General features: G+C 50.1%; 1 protein-coding gene across 1 annotated transcript; it reads right to left on the reverse strand.

The window, feature by feature from the left end:
* Positions 1–742: 742 nt before the first annotated feature.
* AGTRAP (angiotensin II receptor associated protein) lies at positions 743–14,873 on the reverse strand. Its single transcript, XM_051988538.1, has 5 exons — positions 14,759–14,873; positions 6,183–6,217; positions 4,498–4,603; positions 2,272–2,470; positions 743–1,390 (listed from the first exon to the last, which is right to left on the reverse strand). The coding sequence occupies exons 1-5, from the start codon at positions 14,783–14,785 to the stop codon at positions 1,272–1,274; spliced, it is 486 nt and encodes a 161-aa protein (XP_051844498.1). The 5' UTR covers positions 14,786–14,873; the 3' UTR covers positions 743–1,271.
* Between the last annotated feature and the right edge of the window lie 7,771 nt (positions 14,874–22,644).

The raw sequence follows: 22,644 nt of genomic DNA on the forward strand, positions 1-22,644 counted from the left end.
TTTCTTCTTATTAGATGGCAGGACTCTTGGCCCAGAGAGCTATCTTTGTCCAGCAGCTAATACGCTGCCCTGCCTATAGTACCATTTAATACATTCATTTGAGTAAAAGGCCCGGCTCTCCTTCAGTTGAATAGCTGGCGGCAGCTGCCCTGGGGGCCACTTGGAAGCCTCCGAAGGTACCCAGGGGTTCCAACAGTTGCCCTCAAGCTTCCCCCGTCCTCCTGCTCCTTAGCTGACTCTCTGGGTGAGTGACTAGAATTTCTCAGGCCCTAATGAACTGCAGCCAAGGGTGAGAATAAGGCTGGAGGCCATTTGTGGTCTGGGAAGGCTTGAAAAAGTTAGGGAACCCAGACCCATTCCATTCTTCCTGTCCTCCCTTGGGAGAAGCGACAATGACCATGAATGGATGCTGGGGATGCGGGCTGCTCTCGAACAGGAAGGGTGGGCCAAAGGCCTGAGCCGTAGCTGGTAGTCTGGCGGGTCAGCCCGTGTAGCCCATGCCCGAGGGGGACCCTTCCCACCAAGGCCGTGGGCTACCTGGCTCAGGCAGGGCTGAGGGCAGCCTGATGAAGGCTTCCCCTGTTCAGGTACAACCTCTCTCATGGCTGCAAGAAAAACACCTGGAAGACTCCCTTCTGAGAATGGGCCCATCCTCCCGCACCAAAGCAAACCCGGTGCCGGGTTGGAGCCAGGTGGTATGCTGGGGCCTGGGAATGGCTGCACAACACAGAGAGCCCAGGGATCATCTTCCACAAACTTTAATGCCAAACTCGGCAGTAGGTAAGAAAGGCAATGGCAGTGTTTCAGGGGCTCTGTCCAAGCGCTGTCCCCGGGAGCATGGCCGGGTCGGAGGAAGCAGCAGAGGGAGCGGCCCTTCCCTCACCATTGCCCCGTGCCCGGCCCCTGGAAACACTCCCTACCCGCCTGGGGTATGGGGAGGACAGTTACCCTCACCGGTCACAACTGACCCTGACGCAGCCAGGCACTGGGCAGTGTGGCCCGGAGGTGGGGACAGACAGACTCAACCTAGCAAAAGTGCATCATTGTGGCAGGGGTCTCTCACGGGAGTACAGTGCTGAGAGACTGGAGTGTGGGTCACAATCGGGAGCGGAGAGAACCGATCAAGAGCTCACTTCCCCTGAGAGGCAGAGATGGAGGGACCCCACCTGCTGCCAGAGGCTCATAAACTCGGGGGGAAGGGCGAGGGGCTTAGAGTCTTCAGTGTGGGGAATGAAGGCCCAGCACAGAGAAGGAGGCGGTGGGCGGGGATCTCAGTATGGCCGAGCGGCCGGCTTGCTCTCCAGGTCTGCGTAGGGGTGCGCCAAGGCCGGGTCCTCCTGCGTGTCAATGGTCTGGTACGCGCTGCGCTCCTGGGGCGGGCCAAAGGAACCTGCAAAGGAAGGCTCCGGTAAGCGGGCACTCTCCCCACAAGCCCTGCCAGCATCCTGTCCGCTGGGGGAGGGGGGGGAACCGTGGCAGCGACTCCCATGCCGAGCCCAAGCTGCGGCCTCCTCCCAGTAATGGTGGGTCCTGTGTGGGGGGCCGCCCGGCAGGCCTGGCGTCTGGGGGAACATCCATTTCGAGGGAAACGAGGCAAGGCTGGGAGGGGTGAGGGGAAGGGAAGAAGCCCTTATTGTCGGGGATGTGCCGGGCAGTGTGAGCCCTGGTGTGACCGCACAGCCTGGCTGCCCCTTTGGAGGGGACTTAAGGGATGGAGAGCACGAGTGAGGTGTTTCCTGCCCCAGGAAAGGCCGGCAGGCCCTGCGGGGGAGGGGAGGATCATGGCCCACAGAGCTTGGCCTGAGCCGGCCCCTGAAGCCTCACAGTGAGGCCAGAGGCGGCCTCCGCCTCCACCTGAACACCCGCGGACCCCGGGGCTGGCCGTTGGGGCCAAAGGGAAGGCTGAGGCCCGTTGGCTTTTCCTGCCGGGCCAGGGAGAAGAGGCAAACCGGGGAAACTTGCTTTCTTCATTCTCTCAAGGGGGCCCGCAGGGCTGGAGGGGAGGAGGAAGCCGACCTAGACAGCAGCCCCCAGTCACCAGGTCCCCAGGGCAGAGCAAGACAAACAGGAGCCCCTCCCCCGCCTTCTCTCCCCTCCCCAGCTCCAGCCCAAGGCGGGGGATGGGGGGGTGCTATTGCCCACCCCCGGGAGGGGCAGAGAAGCCAGAGGAGGGAGGCAGGGCTGCCGGGGGACTGGGAGGCAGGGCCAGGAGCGGGCTGGCCAGGGAGGGGTTGGGAGCCAGAGCGGCCCGGCCCGGCCCGGCCGCCTCACCTATGTTGAGGATGAACTCGCCCCCTCGCTCTCGGTACATGTGGTAGACAAAGAGGCAGGAGAGGGGCTTCAGGAGAAGGCTGAAGATGGCCATGCCGGTGCTGAAGCGCTGCGTGTCGTTCAGGGTGACTCCGTGCGGGTAGGCGATGCTGATGTAGATGATGTCCAGGAGGATGGTGATGGCCAGCCCCACCAGAAACTGCAAAACACCAGCGTGGGCAGTGCCCAAAGGGCAGCGCTGAGGCGCAGGCCCCCCGGAGCCGGGGGAGCACAGCAACAAAGCAGGCTGGGCAAGCCCGGAATGGGCACGTGCCCATGCCCCTGCCCGCTGACAGCCTGGGCTGGGAGGGAGCGCTGATCCCCAAATCTCCTCAGGCACCAGGGCCCAGCCCCTTACTGGGGCACAAAGGGCTTGGAAGAGAAGGTGGCACTGCTATTTGCTGGGCATTCAGAGGCTTAGGGAGGGGAGAAAAGCAGAGGAAGTGTGAGGTACCCGGAGCCCACGGGAAACTTCTGCCTTCGTGCCCGGGAGGTTTGAGGGGGCTGTGCCTTAGCTGTGGTCCTTCCTCCCACCTCCCCGGAGGGCAAGGACTTTGGAAGGCGCCACAGGGCTGGGGTCTCGAGGGTCAGGAGACCTCAGATGGACCCTTGCCGCGCCCGATTGTGTGTGCTGGCTGCTAAATCCTGGAGCCCTTCCTAGATCAGCAGAGAAAGCCTTGGGCTCCAGGTTTGCTGAACCGAAGCCTCCCCAAACCTGGCCAGGCCAGGTCTCCCTTTGCCAGATACAGAACTGGGAGGGGGAAGGAGGGAGGGGGAGTGCCATGGCCACAGCCCCGCAGCCAGCTGGCTGTCACCAGGAAGAGACCACTGCTCCCCTGCTCATCACCGGTGCCCACAGTCCAGGGGGCCACACGCTGCCCCTTCAGCTTTGATCTCCCTGTGCTCCTCCCACCGACAAAGACTGGCAATGGCCTCCTGGGCACTCGGGCAACTCTCTGAGACCGAGTGCTGCAGAGCAGGCGCCAGCCCAGGCTGGGAGAGCGAGAACTCTCCAGAGAACTCTCCCCCCAGACCCCATGTCTGGTCCCCACGGCTACCTCTGCTCCCCCAGCCTTCTCTGCCCACTCTCCCCGTCCCTGCTACAGCGCTCCCCTCCACCCACTCCCCTTTTCCAATTCAACACCACAATTTCAGTTATTTGTATTCTACCCGGCTCCTTTCCTCTTCTCTTATCATTGGAGCTCCTTCTCTTCTCACCCAGGAGTGCACGTCTCCCAAGGCCCAGCTCAGAACCCAGCTCCTTCCCCCAAAGCAGCCCCATCACCTCTGACCCTCTCCTTCCTTCCACCCCATCACTCCACACTGATCAAGCCCCTTGGAGGGGCTTCCCTCATCCTAAGTGCTTCAGGCAGTTATGGGTTTTTTTTTTTTTCCTGAGACAATTGGGGTTAAGTGACTTGCCCAGGGTCACACAGCCAGGAAGGGTTAAATGTCCGAGGTCACATTTAAACTGGGGTCCTCCTGACTTCAAGGCTGGTGCTCTGATCACTGCGCCCCCTAGCTGCCATTTATGTCTTGTCCCACCAAATAAATAGCGAGCTCCTTAGTTAGGGGTTTCCCCTCCCCCAGCGTCTCCCCTAGTAGACAGAGCTGGGCACAGAATCAATCTCCAAAATATCTGCAGAGTGGATGCTATTTACTGACCACCCACAAAGGGCATCAGTGCCGGGGGGAACATTCACGTGTCTCTGGGCTTTCCTTTGTCAAGAAAAGGTCACTAATTTGAGGAAAGCAAGGAAATCTCTCTCAGTACTTAGGGCAGAGCTGGGTTAGGGTGCGTTAAGCAGGGGTGAGCCCCATTAAGCCAGAACTTGGAAAGGGCCACCTGCCCAGGCCAGAGAAGCGGAGCTTTCCTCCAGCGCTCCTTCCCATGGAGGCCAACTGATGGTGAAGGCGGCGCCCAAGACCAGCGGGCTCTGCGGAAGGCTTTCAAACTGGAAGTCTGGCTAAGGGAGAGAAGGAAGGGGAGGGAAAGTGCGGAAATTAGAGTCAACAGGTACAACTGTTTAGATGGAGGAGAAAGAAGCTGAGCAGGGCCTGTGAGGACAGCCGGAATGAAGAATGGCAAAAACAAAGGTCGGCCAAAGCTGTCAGCCCCCAGGCATCTTGTCCAGGTCTCCCTGGCCGGGGAGGGGAGTCCCATCTTTCCCCAAACCCTAAACTCACCATAATTATGGCATCCAGGGAATCCCGCTGAGCAATGGCCCACACCCCTAGGGCCAGGACGGTGAAATTAGCCCAGGCATAGGAGTTTGAGAATATCAAACAGCCCCTGGCAAAAGGAGGCACAGTCAATCCCATCCAATTCATTCCAGGGATAGGCCCCTTCTTACCTCATTACTCATCAGCTCTTTCCCCCCATTATTTTTTTAAATACAAGTGAAGCCTTTTCTCTTTATACCAATCATTTTCTTTCTTTCTTTTTTTTATTGAAGCTTTTTAATTTTCAAAACATATGCAAGGATAATGTTTCACCACTGACCCTTGCAAAACCTTGTGTTCCAATTCCCCTCCATCCCCTCCCCTCCTCCCCTAGAAGGCAAGCAATTCAATGTATGTTCAACAATATCAAACGTTTTTTAAAATCAAACTAAACCAAACTTTCCCTCCCACCCACCCAGAATGAATCCTCCCTGGTAACATAAAATCATCTACTCCATGAATATATAAACACTTGGGCCTAGTAGTCTCCCACATTCTCCCCTGAGGAGCTAAGTCTATTTAATCATCACTTCTGCAAACTCTCCTCTGGTTTTTCAAGTTACTCTGAGTTTGGGATGATAATTATAATGTATTCAGCATGGTGCCTGGCATACAGTAGGTACTTAATAAATGCTTGTTTTTTTCCTTCCTTTTAGTGAACTTTTCCTTTACAGTGTTGTAGACATTGTGTGTATAGTTCCTTTGATTTGCCAATTTCAGCCTGTATCTGTTCAGCATCCACCTCCGAGGGTTGTTGTGAGAATCAACTGAGATCCTATCTCTGAAACATTTGGCACAATGCCTGGCAAAGAGTGGGCTAAATGTTGCTTACTATTATCTGAGAACATTTTGTTTTTCCTTGGTAGTCCACCTACAGCTAGCTTATCTTAAAAAAAACAAAAAAAAAACCTTAAGTTATTGCTTTGTTAACATGGGTGCTTCCTTTGAATTCTCAGTTTGCTGGAATAATTGTGTTCATTTGTTTGTAATAATTTTTTTTCTCTTCTCCTTTTTCATTTCTGGAGCAATCAGGGTTAAGTGACTTGCCCAGGGTCACACAGCTAGGAAATGTTAAGTGTCTGAGGCTAAATTTGAACTCGAGTCCTCCTGACTTCAGGGCTGGCGCTCTATCCACTGTCCCAATTCAAAAATTTGAACTCGGGTCCTTCTGACTCCAAGGTCAGCGCCACCTTACTGTCCCTTGCTTCTAATAATTCTCTTCTTTTCCTTCTCTGTTGTGAATTCACCTTGTTCATTTTTTTTTTTTTTTATCTTGGCCATTTGAATTTCCTCTTTCTTTTTCTTGGATTAAGTCAACTAACGGCTAATCGCTCAACGGGCAGTTTTCCAATTTCTCCATCAGTTCTTAGTTTTACTATTCCCATGGTCTATTATCAAATTTCTCTATGTCACCTCTAGTTTTTGATATGCTTCTTTATTTAGGGTTATTTTGTTTTGTTTTCCTAGCCTTTTTGACTGCATCTTTGATCCTGGATGCTCTTTTCCCAAGTATTCAGAGACATATTTTCCTCTGATAGCTGCCTTTGCTTCCTTCCCCAAGTCCTGTAACGTTCCCGCTTATGATGTCTGCTCTCACAGACAGCCACCCCGACTCCTCCCAAAAAGAAATTTATTGTCAGATGACTCACCACGTTGTCAGCAGCCAGTGCACCAGAACAATGGCCTGGGAGAAGAAAGAGGCAGAAGGGGGAAGAAGACAAAGAAATAAACAGGTCACTGAGTCTGAAAATTTAAGTAAAAGAAAACTGGAGAGACGAGATCCTGAGGAGGAAGGGGGACGCAGGCTGGGGGAAAAGGAAGGGCCCAGGAGGCAATCTGAGACAGGCTTATTTCAAGCCCCTCTCCTTCCCCTTCCTTTATGGCATTAAGTCCCATGACATGTGGCCAATTCTTGCGACAGTTCTAACCCTGTGACAGCTTATTTGGAGCCCATTGGGGCCTCTGGGGTACATGGCTGATTTCAGAATTAGAAGGCAGTCTGATTGACTACAGCTTGGGTCAACCCAATTTTAACAGAAAGTTTGTTTTTACTTCATGAAGGTGCAACTGAAGTGGGAAGCTATAGTTTGAGGTCTGATTCCCCCACCGTAATATAAGTCCCCTAAAAGGCTTCCCACAAACCCCCAGAATGCCGGGAGTGGAAGGCGGGCTGAATATTGGGGTGGGTTCTGTGATCGCAGAGCTCTGTACCCACAAGGCCACGGGGATAAGAGTCTAGCCAGAAGTAGACCCTGCTGTCGGGGACCGGAGCATCAGCCCCAGCTTCAATCGCAAAACCAGGACCTGCAGAAACCCATTCTCCCTCTAACCATGTCAACAGGGATGACTTTGCAAACCTTTGTCTGGAAATCTGCAGTGAGCAGTCAGAGAATTTAAATGGAGGAGTGACCCTCCCCACCCTTTTACTAATGAGGAAGTGGAGGCTGGGAGAGGCGAGGGCCTGGCCCAAGGTCACCGAGGGAGAGGGGCCCGGGAGGACTCAGCAGCCAAGGCTCCTGGCCCCTGCCCAGGATCAGATGGAGCATTCCTGCCTCCTGCGCCCAAGCCCAGAAACCAAGGCTTTAGCCCGGCTTCCCGGCACTTCCCTAACTCCTAAGTTCACGCCAGGAGGAACAAGGACTGACTTAAATCTCTCTCCTCAATCTAAGTATCTGAGGAGCTCCCCCCACTCCGAGCCTAACAGACAGACTATGAACAACTACTTAAACGAGACTCACACTTACAAAATAAGTCAGGAAGACCCGAGTTCCAATGTGACCTCAGCCACTTCCTAGCCCTGTGACCCCGGACAAGTCGCTTCACCCCGTTTGCCTCAGTTCCTCATCTGGAGAAGGAAATGGTGAAGCTCTCCGGGATCTCTGCCGAGAAAACCCCACACGGGTCATGAAGAGTTGGACCCAACAGAAAGGACTCAACGACAAAAGAGAGTCGTGTTTTCCTCGAAGCTGAGCATCCTGGCCCTGCCACTCGCTCTGGGACCTCAGGCCAGTCCCTCCCGTCTCACGTCCCAGAGGCTGCACTGAAGGGCTTCTCGGGCGGCTCCTTCCAGCTCTAATGTAACATGTTCTAAGACCACCTCTGGTCCCACGACCCCGTCGCCTGTGATGGGGAGCCGGCGCCTGGAGGATATTTCCGGATAGGCCCGTTCCACCGAAGCTTGCCTTGGAAGCAGGCCGGCCCAGGAGCCCCTTCTACACGCTCCATCCTGGCCCACTGGGTCGGGCCAACGGAACAGAAAGCCGCGAGCCTCTCGCCAGGGGGGGGGAAGTGCAGGTCCAGCTTCCAGTTTGGGAGAGCCGGGCCCTCCGCTGGGGCTGAGCCGAAGGCCCCTGAATGGCTCCTCCAAGGAGATAAGCCCCTTTCCCTTTGAAGAAGGAGAATTCAGAGGAGGACAGAGGATAATTTATTAGCAACTAAATTTGAGAACCAAGGAGATACGGAGTTTTTCTTGGCTCTAGATATAAGCATGTATTCAGGTACGTATACAAATCTACGGACGCTGCATAAAGATCTGTGTCCGTACGTCTATTTCTATACGCACACAGAACACACGCGTTTGCCAGCTAGGAGTGGGGGCGGAGCACCAGCGGAGGGGGAGGCGAGATGAAGAACGAGTTTGCAGTAACAAAGTTTCCTTGAGTTTCTTTTTTCATTTTTCTTGTTTTTCCCCCTGACAGTTTTCAGACTTTCCCAGGAGCTCCTGCGAGGCGGCTCGCTAGGTTGGCCAGTAAGATTGTCCCCATTTCAGAGAAGAGAACAGCACCGTGAAGGGAAGCAGGAGACGGGCACCTGGTGCTGGGACTTCCTGTGCCTGTACCTAAGCCAGTCTGACAGCGTCTGTGGCCTGTCCGGCCACCACAGGGCACGGGCTTTCAGGACTAGAGCAGCCCAGGGCCGGGCCGTGGGACCCAGGCCAGAAATGGGGGGCACGGAGGCAAAGAGAGGGAGATGAACCGGCAGAGAAGTGTCGTCAAAATGGAAGTGGGGGGCAGCTAGCTGGCACAGGGGATGAAGCCCTAGCCCACCTTGGGCACTAGTGACATGATCCTGCTTAACCCCAACTGTCTCCCTGCTAAAAACAAACAAAACTGAGAGGGTCAAAAAGGCGGAGGAACGAGGGAGGGCTGTCAGCTCCAGCAATCCAGAGATCACAGGCACACAGACGCAGAGCAGGGAGGAAGGGCCGTCGGAGGTTACTGGCTCTAATCTCCCCATTTTACAGAGGAGGAAACTGAGGACCCGAGAGGACTCGACTTACCCAAAGTAAGCTTGAAGGCCCCTGGGAGCACCACAGTGCCCGGAGCGCTGGGCCCCAGGTCAGGGAGGCCTGGGCCTGAGACCTGAGACATCTGGCCTCAAATACTCCCGAGCTTTAGGACACGGGGCTGGAATCCGTTACTTTCTGTTTGCCTCAGTTTCTCCACATGTACAACGGGGATAACAGCAGCAGCACTGCCTCGTGGGGGTTTTGTGAGGGACACAGGACAAATATTAATTTGTGAAGCACTTGGCGGGACACAGCAGGTGCTACACGAAGGCTTATTCCCGTCCCTTCTCAAAGCTGACACGTGAAGCCAGGGCCTTCCTCCCGCACAGCCCTCTTCCCCACTGGTGAGCTCGGAGGGAGCCGCTCCCACAGGCAGGGAGGCTCACGGGCAGCCCGCCGGGGCCAAGAGATGGGGGCAGGCAGCAGAGACCCAGGCCTGAGCTCCGGGGGCGGCAGCCTTCGGACAGAGAGAGGGAGCCGGGCGGGGAGGAGAGCCAGGGCCGGAGACCAAGGAGAGCGGGGTCCTGCTGAAGGCACCGAGGGGGGCCAGAGGAGAAGTCAGAACCGGAGGCACAGGAGAGTCGGAGGCGGGATGGGAATTTCAGACTGTTGGGAGAACACCTGGCGGTCACCTGGGTGTGAGAGTGTGGGGGATGTGTGTACATGTAGGGGTATGTAGGGTTGTGTCCGTGCATGTATGTGAGGGTACGTGTGCAGCATGTATATGCATGTGTACATGTGTATGTAGGATGTCCCCGTGTATATACATGCGTATGTGCACCCGTGTGTAGAGTATGTGCGTGGATGTTTACATAGGGTGTGTGTGCATATGTATGAGTATATGTGTGCAGTGTGTATAGGGTGCTTGTATGTATGTATGTGTGCCCGTGTGTGTGTGTGTTTGTACGTGTGTGTGTGCGTAGGGGGACTGAAGATGCTGGGAGGCCCCAGTATTGGAGGAGGGGTCCCCACGTTTCCCTTGAAGTCAAGTACACGGGCAGAGACTGGGATGAAGAGAAAGGAGCGAGGGAGCCGAACTGTTCCTTGAGAACAGAGCCCTTTCGGGGCCCTGTCTCCTCCGTCGGGACGGGGTGAAGCCCCGAAAGGATAAGCTGCTGGGGGGCAGTGGGGGGCGGCCCGGAGAAGCGCTGAGTCCACAGGTGCTCCCCCCAGGGAGCAAGCCGAGCCTGGGCCTGCGCAAGGGGGGAAGGAGGTAAAAGTGCGGACTTTCTGAATGACTAATAGACCGCAGAACAGGGTCCGAGGGGCACGTGGGAAGGGGAGGCCGAGGCTCTGGCTTGAGACACCGGGCCTCAGGGCCTAGCTCCGGGTTCGGACAGATCCCTTCAACGGTCGCCGTCTGTAAGAGAAGGACGGACTGCCCACTTCTCAGAGTTCTGAGAAGCACATTTGCAAAGGTCCTCCTGCTGACCCTTAGCCTCTTTCCTAATGAAGCCTCCCAGAGGCCAGGCCTCCTCCCAAAGTCAACAAGGGGAGCCCCAAGAGGCCCCAGCTCCTGACTCGGGAGGTCTCTTCCCATGTAGGGGATCCATGGCCCCTCGGCGCCCCACAGAAATGCCAGGAAACACTGGCCAGACGCAACCCTGAGCCCTCAGCTCAGACTGGCCCACGGAGCAGGGAGTGCGGCCAAACAGTGGCTTTCCCGGCCTCGGCCTCACTGGGAGAAAGCCCCAGACAAGCTTCCCCTACTCCTCTAAGGGCCAAAGAAGATGTTATTCGGGGGCCCCAGCAGCCTTAAGGGCCACAAAGGAAGAGAGGCCCAACGGGGTCTGACTCAGCATGATCCCATCTGAGTTTCTCAGCAGAGATACTAGAGGTTTCTGCCATTTTTTCTCCAGCTCATTTTACAGATGAGGAAACTGAGGCACACAGGGAGAAGTGACTTGTCCAGGGTCACTCAGCTAGGCAGCCTCTGAGGCTGGATCTGAACTCAGGAAGGAGAATCTCCTGATCCAGGCCCAGTGCTCTGTGCTGCTAACCCCGAGGCGACTGAGGGATGCCAGAGCACACAGAAGGCTGGGCCTGGAGTCGGTAAAACCCCGTTCATGTGCAACCTCCGACCCTTTACTATCTCTGTGATGCTGGGCAAGCATTTCACCTGTTTGTCTCATCCATAAAATGGGTATAATAACAGCACCTGCTTCCCAGAGTTGTGAAGATGGGATGAGATATTTACAAAGCACTGACCCAGTGCCAGCACACAGTAGGTGCTTACTAACTACTTGTTCCCTTTTCCTCCCAGCTCTTTTGGCTTGGACATCTGTTCACAGATGCGGTTAACCTCCAGCACAGCCCCCCACGCTGGTCATGCACAGTACTGAAGGGTTCTCCATGTTTTTCCCAGGAAAAATGGCTGCGTTTCTTTTTGTGGGTGAGCGTGTGGGAGGAGAAGGGGTTGCTTTACATCTTATTTTGTCCTTGTAAAGAACAAGCAAGCCAGCCCCCATGCTAGATGTCCCGCTTTGTGCGAGCCCATGCCAACGGGAGAACGGCTTCCCAAAGACCACGCCGGGTACCGGAGGGCCTATGGGTCAAGCAGAGCTTAAATCGAGGCTCCCTGCCTGAAGCTACTAATGCAGATCGCCATCTGACTACGGGCACTGAAAGCTTCACTACGACCCTAAAGACAAAAATAATTTTATTTTTCCTGAGGCAAGATAATCAGTTACCAATTGCCTGCCTTCTAGAGCCAGTGCTCAGGGTCAGGGTCAGCACAGGTCCCCGTGTGTTTGTCTGATGAGGGCAGGGACCGGGCTTTCCTTAGGCCTGCAGGCCGCTCTCCCTGGGCGGGGACTAGAACCGGCACCGGAAAGAGCAGGTCTCAATGATGGTGGCCACAACCCTCGGAGATCTGATCTCTGGGCACGTCTCCTTCTGCTTCCTGTCTTCTGAAACCAGCTCCCACCCCAAGCTGCTTCGGGGGGCCCCGGCAGTCTAGGAAGCTGCCTTCCCCTCCCTCCCGAATGGCCCAACGTGGCCCAGCCCTGCAGATTACAACCTTGCAGCACTGTGTTCACAGGACACTGTGGTCTGGAGAGTGTGGAGGATGGCGTCCTAGACCCTGAGTCCTGGAGACTCATGCTCAACCGCGACTCCGGATTCTTCCCAGCTGTGTGGCTCTGGGCAAGTCACTTAATCTCCTGTTAATCTCCTGTTTACCTCAGTTATCTCATCTGCAAAATGGGGAAAATAATGGCCCCTACTTCCCAAAGTGGCCGTGAGCATCCAATGAGATAAATTTGTAAAGTACTTTTTAGCACAGAGCCTGGTACATACCAAGTACTATATACATGTCAGCTATTACTGTTGATGTTATATATATTTTTTCTCTTTAAAATTTTTTATTTGTTGGTGGATTGGTCCATTTATTGATTTATTTTAATAGAACTTTATTTTCCCAAATACCTGCAAAGACAGCCTTATTGATATTATATTTTTGTCATTCTTGGGTAAAAATACTTATCACACTAGCCAGGAAGCACCCTAAACTAGGCTGTCCTACAGTTGTCTCCAATACTGGAAGTAAATGGGTTTTTGGCCCTGGGCCAGAGGGCTGCCTTCCTGATGAACAGCCCAAATCTCTGTCTGGTTGAGAGCAAATCAGCAAGGCCACAGGGTCGGCCCTAGCCCAGAGGAGGGCGCCACGAGTGAAGAGACTCCCCCAAAAGCATTTTGGGGCACAGTCACAAGTAGAATTTTTTACATGGAAACAGATCTTTGTTAGTCATTTAACTTTCTTAACTTGGTCTGAGTAAACAGTGGGGACAATAAGTAACCAGAGCAGTAAGTAACTCGACACTGAAAGTAAAGGCTCCAGGAAATGGAGAGCGTCCTTCCTGGCCAGAGAGGCGAGAGTGGGAGGCAGAGGGTCTCTGCTGGGCCGGGGCCTTCACTGCGATCCTGCGGTTAGGGTTCCCTCCCCCACCTTCCTCTTCTCCAGAAAGTCCCCGGGGGAGGTGCATCAAGGAGCCCAGGACAAGTGCCCGGGCCTGTGATGACGGAGCTCTCTGCCCTTCTCTTTCCAAAAAAGTCCATCCAGCCTTCAAGTCTCAGTTCCTTCTTCCCTCCATCTGTTTCCTTCCCTCATTTCCAAATCAAGAAATCAACAGCCTTTAGGAAGGGCCTACCATGCGAACACCAGAATTTCTCCCTCTGTACCCCCCTTTTCCCCTGCTTTCCTTCTGCTCCCCAGTTTTCTTTTTGTCCCCTCACCTCCCGGCCAACCGAGCGGCTCGCCTACCATTCTTCCTTATCCACAGGACAGCCTGACTTGCAGTTATGGCACCTCCATCTCCTTCCAACCGAGCCCTTCCCTTCTCTCCCTATCCAGCCCACACCTGCCCTTACTCCTCCATTCCTCGTCTCCCTCAGGACTCCACTGAAGTCGGTCAGCAAGCATTTCGTGAGGGCCTTCTCTGTGCCGGGCACTGGAGGTTCAAAGCAAAGCAGAAGGAGCCTCTGACCCAACATGGGGATGATGGACAGAGGGAAGGGGCTACACTGAAACAAATGGGCTGGCTGGGGCAGCTGAAGTCAGCAGGACCCGAGTTCAAATCCACCCTCAGACATTTAACACTTAATATCAGGAAACCAGCTTAGTTAGCCTGCCCTCCTCTCTGCATGCTTTATTACCCTCCCTCACTCCTAGGCTCCTTCTCCCTCTAATCTCTGGTCCCCAGTTGTAACAACTCTAAATCTATGATACACTGCTTTAGCTAGCTTACCTTCTTTGAGACTCACAAAGAAATCTCGGGAGGTAGGGGCTACAGATATTAAAAGATCCATTGTGCAGATGGCATAATTAAGGCCCAGGGAAGCTAATTGATTTGTCCATGGTGCCAAGGCTAGTGTTTGAAGTAGGACTGGAACCCAAATCTTTCTCATTCTAAGTCCAGCACTCTTTAATTGCCTCAAATAAATAAATAAATTACCTCAATAAATAAATAAATATGTGTGTATATGTAATATATACATCTATACATGTATATATGTGTGAATATGTATGTGTATATTTATATAGATATAAAGGATGGACATACACACAGTTACAATATACATAAAAAAGACAGTTCATGAATCTGCTCTCCTTATGAAAGACCATGAATGTGAGCAAAGACTAAAGTTTTACTAAAGACTTCTGCAATAGCAGAAGGTAGTCTGCAAGAAGTTACAACTGCCCTAAAATTTATCTGCTTATGTATGTTTCAAAAAACGAAGAACAAATGAAGGCCCAAGTGGCTAAGTTTTTAAGCAACATCCTGAGTTTCCTGCTGTCTCCTGCTGATCTGCTGTCTAATCTTCAGTAAATTAGGTAAAACGTTCTGCTAACTCAAGGAAACAGGACCGTATAATGGGGAGGGGCTCACCTGCAGTACAAACTTCCACCCAAGACCGGACGGAGGAGCTGACTGCGACTCCGGGAAGCCGAGGCGACTTCAGGCAGCCCGGCCTCCACTTGGGGTTGATTTCTTCAGACGCCTCGCCTAAGCCCCCTGTCACTCCTAGGCCACGTCTCCAGTTACTCTCCCTGCTCCCCCTCCTCACCGACCCATTGTTCCCTAAAACCCTCCACCTGCTCTTTCCTCTTCAGTTTTATCGAGGATCGGAAGCACTGGTTTAGGGGTTGGTTAGAAAACAGATTCAAGCAAGTCACTTAATCCTCGGCCTCAGTTTCCTCGGCTGGAAAATGAAGGCGGTCGCACCCAAAGGTCCCCATGGCCCCTTCCATCTCTCAATGACCTCTCCGCCCGCCTTCTCCGCATCCTCTTACTCGGCGCCGGACTCCGCGCCTCCTCTCGGGGACCCCTCCGGCGGGCCTCTCCGTTTGTCCCTCTCGAGGCTCCGTCCCCGGGCCCAGCCTCCTTCGCTGCTCTCCCCCCTCCCGGCATGCTCTAAGTGTGCTCTCCCCGACCCTACCTTGAGGTTTATGGCGGGCAGCTCCATCCCAGGCCAAGTCGGGACCAAGGCCGGGTTTCGGCGATGGGGAAGCGAGCGGCGACGGAGGCGGCTGCAGGGGCTCTGAGGCTACCAGGAGAGAGTTGGGAAACAAACTTTCTCGGCCCCGCCCCGGGCGTCCCCCTCCCCCCAGCTCCGGCGGCCGGGCCACCTGACCCGGAGACTGAGCACGTGACAGCAAGTCGAGGCCGGTTGCTAGGAGACGGCGTCGGCTTGTCCCGGAGGGCTCCTCTTCCCCCTCCTTCCCAGCTCTCCCGCGCGAGCCCCGCTCTACTCCCACCCCTAACCCAGACTTAGCATTGGGCGGAGACTTCCCTAGAGAGGGCGGGATCTCGAGCCCGGCCTTCCTCTCCGCCCCGCGGGGGCTATAAAGGTGGTCCCTCGTCCCCGCGGGGCTGTGAGGCTCAGGAGGGGAGGGGGAAAGGGTTCGGTGGGAGCGCTGCGGGGGCGGGGGGAGCCTGGGGGAGCCGCGCCCCTCCCCTCCATCCCCCTCTAGGGGCTATCCACTCCCCCCTCCCTCCCCCCTCCTGCGGGAGTGGAAGCTCCGGGAGGGCAGGCTCCCACCTTTCCTGTGGTCCTCTGCGGCTGAGCGCCAGCTTGGTCCTTTGAGACGCTGCATAAAGCGTGCGCCCTCTACCTCTGTGTCTCTCTCTGTGTGTTTGTCACTGTCTATCTCTTTTTCTCTGTGGCTCTGTCTGCCTCTCTACTTCTGTATCTCTCCCTCTCCCGGTGTCTGTCATTGTCTCTGCCACTGTTTCTCCCTCTCTGTTCCTGTCTGCCTTTGTCTTTGTCACTGTCTGTCTGACTCTCCCTTTTTGTTCTCTGTTCTTCTGCTTCTCCCTTCTTCTCTCTCGCTGACTCTCTCTGACCCTCTCTCTCTCTCTGTCTCTCTCTGTCTCTGTCTCTCTCTGTCTCTCTGTCTCTCTCTCTCTGTCTCTCTCTGTCTCTCTCTCTCTCTGACTCTCCCTCTTTGTTCTCTGTTCTTCTGCTTCTCCCTTCTTCTCTCTCTCTCTCTCTCTCTCTCTCTCTCTCTGTCTCTCTCTCTCTCTCTCTGACTCTCTCTCTGTGTCTCTCTCTGTCTCTCTCTCTCTCTCTCTCTCTCTCTCTCTGTCTCTCTCTCTCTCTCTCTCTGACTCTCTCTCTCTCTCTCTCTCTGTCTCTCTCTCTCTCTCTCTCTCCTCTCTCTCTCTCTCTCTCTCTCTCTCCCCCCCCTTTTCTCCCTCCTCCCCCTCTCTTCTGCTATATTCAACTAAAGCAAGTTACCTTTTACTCAAATCCCTCCCAAATTCCTTTCCCCTAAATTTACCCCAGGCAGGCTCTTCAATCACCCTCAGTAAAAAAGGAAGGACATTCTCCATCCACCACTACTGCCACCTCACCTCCCTTAAGTTCTCCAAGACAAAAAGGACATAGGTTTCTAGTAACCTTTGTAAACAAACACTTTGTAAATGTTCATATATACTCAGCAGGGGGTCCTCAAACTACAGCCCATGGGCCAGATGCAGCAGCCGAGGACGTTTATCCCCCTCCCCCAGGGCTGTGAAGTTTCTTTATTTAAAGGCCCACAAAACAAAGTTTTTGTTTTTACTATAGTCCGGCCCTCCAATAGTCTGGGGGACGGTGAACTGGCCCCCTATTTAAAAAGTTTGAGGACCCCTGAATGGAAGGCTGATATAAAAAGAAATGAAACCTAAGTGGTCCACAAGCTGATTGCATCCTCTGGTAAGCCACAGCCGCCATCCAGGGGAGCAATCCTTGTGGAGAAGCAGACCAACATACCTGCGCCCCTCCACAAGTACTGTCAAACAAATGCCACAGAGTGGTGGGCTCCAGAGCACCAGCCTATCCCTGAATCAGGGAAATAACCCTTGTGGAGGTGAGACTGTCAAGTACATAAGGAAGGCTTCGATCCACAAACCGCAGCTGCTCGGGATTCAGCAGAGGAGGTTCTCTCTTCACTTTCAAATGGTATTAACAAAAGCAGCATTTAAGAAGATGCTGCTGGACCGTGGTGTCTTTCTAACTTGCTGCTGAAACCTTCTGTATGTAATGCTGCTCCTCCTCCTCCCATGAGAATGTCAGTTCCTTGAGAACTCCTAGGACCATCTTGCTTTTCTCTTGGAATCTTCCAGGCTTACTTAGCAAGGTGCTTTGCACAAAGTAAGCACTTAAGATACTTTTTCATTCATTCATTTATCATTCAGAGCAACAGGAAAGCTGATGTAATAGAATACATTAAGAAAGGCAGAATGTCTAGAACCATTTAGTCCTCAGGAGGTTTGTATTCAGTGGGGAGACCATATTTTTAGGAAGATTATTGTTGAACTGCAAAGCTATTCTAAGGAGAGGGACCAGCATCCTGAAGGGCCAAATTCATCCCATGTGAGGCTTTGTTGTAGAAACTCTGTTGGGTTTTTTATGTTGAGAAGATATTCTGGAAATGAGAATCACTTTTAAGAATCTTAGGGGCAAACCAGCAATGAGAGCTTGGTTCTATTTGGCTCCCAAGGCTGGGAGAAATGGGTGAATGTCAGAGAGGCAGATTTTAGCTTACATTAAAGAAATCTCTCCTAGGTAGCAAAATAGATAAGAATGCCGCACATATAGTCAGAAAGACGTCTCTTCCTGGGTTCAAAGTTGCCCTCAGAGACTTATCCATTGTGTGATCCTGGGCTTTACCTTCTGCCTCAGTTTTCTCACCTGTAAAACAAGCTGGAGAAGTAAATTACAAACCACTCCCAGTAACTTTCCCAAGAAAACCCCTAATGGAATAATGAAGTTGGACATGACTGAAAAATGACTTAAAAAGAAAAAAAGAAAAAGTTCCTAATTTATTATACAGAAGTGGGACAGGCTATATTTAAAGGTAATGAGTTCGCTCTCATTGGAGGTCTTCAAGCTGAATGACTATTTGTGAAGGATCTTGGGTTCTTGTTCAACTCTGAGGTTCCTTGGGCAGCTTTGACCATATCATGACATCTGTCTTGAAGGCTGTTTTTCTTTCAACACTAGCTAATATTCTGTGGGACTAAGTGTGGCTCAGCAAACCTCTTGGAACTTCCTATACCATGAAGAAGATGCTACTTGCTAAGTCTCGCTTAGGAAAGTGAACTGAGTCATAACAATACTGGCAAGATTTCTCATCTTATAGGACATGATTCTTAATTTTTAGCCGGTGTTAATGGACCCTCTTGGGTATATGGATAAATTTCAGGGGGTCTCTGAGGCTGGGTGGGAGAAAATTACATCTCAAAATTTTCACTCTTCTTGAACTGAAATGGTCATTTCAGTTATTAATTTTTTTTTTCTCCTGAGAAGGGGTCGATGGGTTTCACCTGGTTACATGCTTCCATGACACAAAATATTAAGAAACCTACTGCTGGGAGAATTGTGATCATATTGGAGAACTAAGACCCAGCCTCTTTATTGTGCTTGAATCCTTTAAAGAGAGTTCCTAATAAATCATGTCAAATATAAACTATAGGAAAGGCAAACTGCAACAGTTTTTCCAAAGAAAAGACAAGAGGATACAACTTTTCTTGACGGAAGGACACAAGAACAGGAAGTTTGCCAACCTGGATCATCTTCTGTCTCCTGCAACTGTACTATGGGAGTGTTTTTGTGAAAAAGCTTTGCAGCTGCCTTTTCCTACCCACTCTTGATGGAAAGTCAAGATGATTTTCACTGTGAGATGAATGCTATCAGCTTCACTTGGGGGATACCAGAGCATTCCCCCAACGATTCAAAGAGGATTCCTGAACTTTGTGCATGCTTCCAAGAAGGGTATTTAATCAATTTCCTTAGCCAAGAATATTATCCAATCCTGATTGGAACAAAAATATTTTTAAAAAAACTTAAGTTCTCCAAGATAAAAAAAAAACACAGGTTTCTGGTAACTGTTGTAAACAGTTTGTAATCAACTGTAGACATTTCCAGCTAATAAAGCAGTACAGTAAGTGCTGCAGGTATTATCTATTTTACAGATGAAGAAACTGAGGTTAGAGAAGTTGATGTATCTTTGATCATGTAGCAAGTCCAAGACTATTCATTAAGCAATATAAGCCTTTTTGGGGAGCCTATAGGCATGTAACATCCATAAATCATGCAAGAAAAAATGAATAGTTTATTTTTCCCTTTCCTTCTATCTCATTCCATCACTTCCTCACTGTCATCCTGTCTCTCCCAGCCATCTCTGCCCATGCAATCAAAGGTGAAGCAGATCTAAGGGTTTTGAAAAGGTACTCAAAAGCCTATCATAATATATAAGCTCATCAGAATACGATTTAGGTTAAATCCCTCACGGCAGGATTCAACTGAGCAAATAATATTGCTTTAATTGAGATTTCAAGGTCAACCTCCAAAATGAGGCAGCCTTCTCTCCATTTTCTTTGGACATGTTTTCCCAAATAGAATATTAGCTTCTTGAGGGCAGAAACTGATGCATTTTTGCCTTTGTATTTCTAGTGCCTAGCATAGTATAACCTGACACATAGCGGATCCTTAATAAATGCTTATTGATTGATTTTTCACTAATTGGTAGAAGATATATTGAAAAGAGCATTGATCTTGGATCCAGTTCTACCTCTGAAAGTTCTGGCTATGATACCATGGGCAAAGTCAACTCTCTGAGCCTCCGTTTTCTTATCTGTAAAATGGAGATAATACCTACAGTACTTGGCTGCAGAGGACTATTATAAGGATTAAATATAATGCTTAGCAAGTACATTGTGAGTCTCCAATCACTCTACGAAATGTTACCTATATTTATGGCTAGGGCTCATGAATTCCTATATACCTTTATATGCACCATCTAAGTGTTTCTGAGTGAAAGGCAGGACTCTTAATCTGTCTGCATCATAAAAAGTGAAAAGTATACAAAGACACTTGAGGATAAAAAAATTTCAAGAGACACAGGTTACGAGGGTGGAATTACAAAAGTACCTAGTAGGGCCTCTGGTCCCCAAGGTAAGAAAAAGACCCATGTTGTGTTAGAGTAGGAAGCAGGAGGCCAGACCTAGAGCAGAATGAAGGACCAGGATCTGCCTGTTCAGTTCAAAGAACTGACACTGTATTCATTCCCAACCAGCTAGTTCTGGTGTGGGAAGGGCAACAAGATAGAACTAGTCTGACAAGATTCAGGGAAAGTAAAATTACGTTTCCCAGAGGAGTCAGAGGATATACTACTGAGCACCTCGGGAGAGATTTATTGCTGGAAGAGTTAAGGGGATGATAGGCAGTGGCTCACAAATCAGTTCCATACACATCAGAGGTGGTTCAAGGTTGGAAAACACATAAACCTGAACAATGAACTCCATCATGGTTGGATGCGTGTATAGTAGAGCAGGGCTACACTTTTGTTTCCGATACTCTTAGAGGGGGCACCAAAGCCCTAGGTTTGATCAGATCTGCATAATATGGAGGGGAAGAATCTTGGATACAACATCAGAAGTCTGGAGTTCAAATCCTGACTCTTGAACCAGAAGAGCATTGTATCCAATAACATTATGTAATGATCAATTTTGATAGATTCTTCTCAGCAATACATTGATCTAAGACAATTCCAAAAGATACATGATGGAAAAAGCCATCCACATCCAGAGAAGTATGGAGTCTAAATGCAGATTGAAGCACACTATTTTCACTTTGTTTTTTTCTTTTTCATGGTTTTTCCTTTTTTGTTCTAATTCTTCTTTCACAACATGCCTAATGTGGAAATATGTCTAATATAATTATACATGTTATAGTCTATATCGGATTGTCATCTTGGGAATAGGAGATAAGAAGGAGGGGAGGAGAAAAAATGGTATTCAAAATCCTATAAAAGTGAATATTGAAAACTTTTCTTTACATGTAACTGAAAAAAACTATTAAATGGGGAGGAAAAAATCTTGACTCTTCTACCTACTCCTGGTACTTTAGGCAAGTCAACTGCATTTCTTTGAGACAAAAGTGCCCTCGTTTCTAAAATGAGAGCTTAGGACCAAATGAGGTCCCTTTTGGTCCTATCTCCATGACCCAGTTTGGTTTGGGAGCAATCCTATCACTTTGCAACTTGCTGAGCTTGCAGGCCACAGGCTTTTTCTGTAAAAACTTCCCAGTTTCATTGGTAAAATGAGGCTGCTGAGCTAGATTTATTCTTTTAAGTTTTCTTCCTGTAGCAAGGACAAAATTCAGAGGAAAATCCACAAAGGTACAGAGGAGAATTTGTTTCTTTGCTATTAAGCTCCTAGATTAATTATTAAAACCCTAATTGATTCTCTGTCAAAGTCTCTAGACCATTTACTTCTTTCCTCCATCCTCCCCCACAATCTATGCCATTATCTTGTCAGCAGATCTCTTATGCTTTACTTAGAAAATAGAGGCCACTCTATGTGAGCACCCTCTTTTCCCTTTCTTTACATCTCAAAACCCTTGGGCATCATTGCCAATTTCTCCATTATTTCTAGTCTCTAATGAAAATACCATAATCATTCTTGCCAAGGTCCACATTTCAAGATAATTTTTTTATTTTGATAATAGCCTTTTATTTTTAAAACACATGCAAAGATAGTTTTCAGCATTCATCCCCGCAAAACCTTGTGTTCCCAATTTTTCTTCCTCCCTTCCCCCCACGTCCTCCCCTAGACAGCAAGCAAACCAATATAGGTTAAACCTGTGCAATTCATCCAAACATACTTCCACATTGATCATGCTGCACAAGAAAAATCAGATCAAAAAGGGAAAAAAGCAAAAAAGGTGAAAAATATTTTTGTGATCCACACTCAATTCCCCCAGTCCTCTCTCTGGGTGCAGATGGCTCTCTCCATCATAAGATCATTGGAACTGGTCTGAATCACCTCATTGTTGAAAAATGCCATATCCATCAAAACTGATCATCACATAATCATCTTGTTGCTGTGTACGATGTTCTCTTGTTTATGCTCACTTCACTTAGTATCATTTCATGTAAGTCTTTCCAGTCTTTCTGAAGTCACAGGATAAAATTTTAATCCCATCCCCTCCTGTCTCTTCTAGCAGATTGCTCCCACAATTATTTCTCCTTTAAGCTTTGGTTGCTCATTATCCATTGGTTCCTTTCCTGCTACCTACAATTCATCCAATTCATGCTTCCACATTCATCATGCTGCACAAGAAAAATCAGATCAAAAAGGAAAAAAAGCAAGAAAGGTGAAAAATATTTCACCTTGGAATGCTCACATTCCAAGTCTTAAAAAAAAAAAAAACCCTTACAATTCTTTCATTTCCTCAGATTATCATCTTTTTCTTTCCTTTCACAATAAGGGCTTAATAATAGCTAACGTACATACACACATACATACTTGCATACAAATGCATACATGCACACATGCACGTGTTTGTAATACATGCATATATATTTACATCTATGCATACATGTATGTATAATCTCATTTGATCCATATGTTTATTCTTCGAGGTGCTATTACTGTGCCCTCATTTTATAGAAGAGGAAACTGAGACAAAGGTTATGTGACTTGCCCAAGTTCACACAGCTAGGAAGCATTTGAGGCAGAATTTGAACTCAGGACTCCAACTTCAACATTCTAGCCCCTTAGTTGATGTCTGCTTTAGTTTAATAAATGCCATGTTGGATTAGACTTAACTGGTTTTGTTGAATTCTAAGTAATGAATTTGGTTTGTATGGTGTAAGATATAGGAATGGGAGTAGTAAAAATTGAAGGTGGAAAAGTAGATTTGTACCACATGGGGAGACTTGATTCTGTTGGTTCTTAAAACGTGACATACACTAGCTAGGGGGTACAATGGCTGGAACACTGGATCTGGAATCAGGAAGACCTGAGTTCAATTTCACTTATTAGCTGTGTAAT

The sequence above is a fragment of the Antechinus flavipes genome, chromosome 3, assembly GCF_016432865.1.
Source record: "Antechinus flavipes isolate AdamAnt ecotype Samford, QLD, Australia chromosome 3, AdamAnt_v2, whole genome shotgun sequence".
Taxonomy (NCBI): Eukaryota; Metazoa; Chordata; class Mammalia; order Dasyuromorphia; family Dasyuridae; genus Antechinus; species Antechinus flavipes.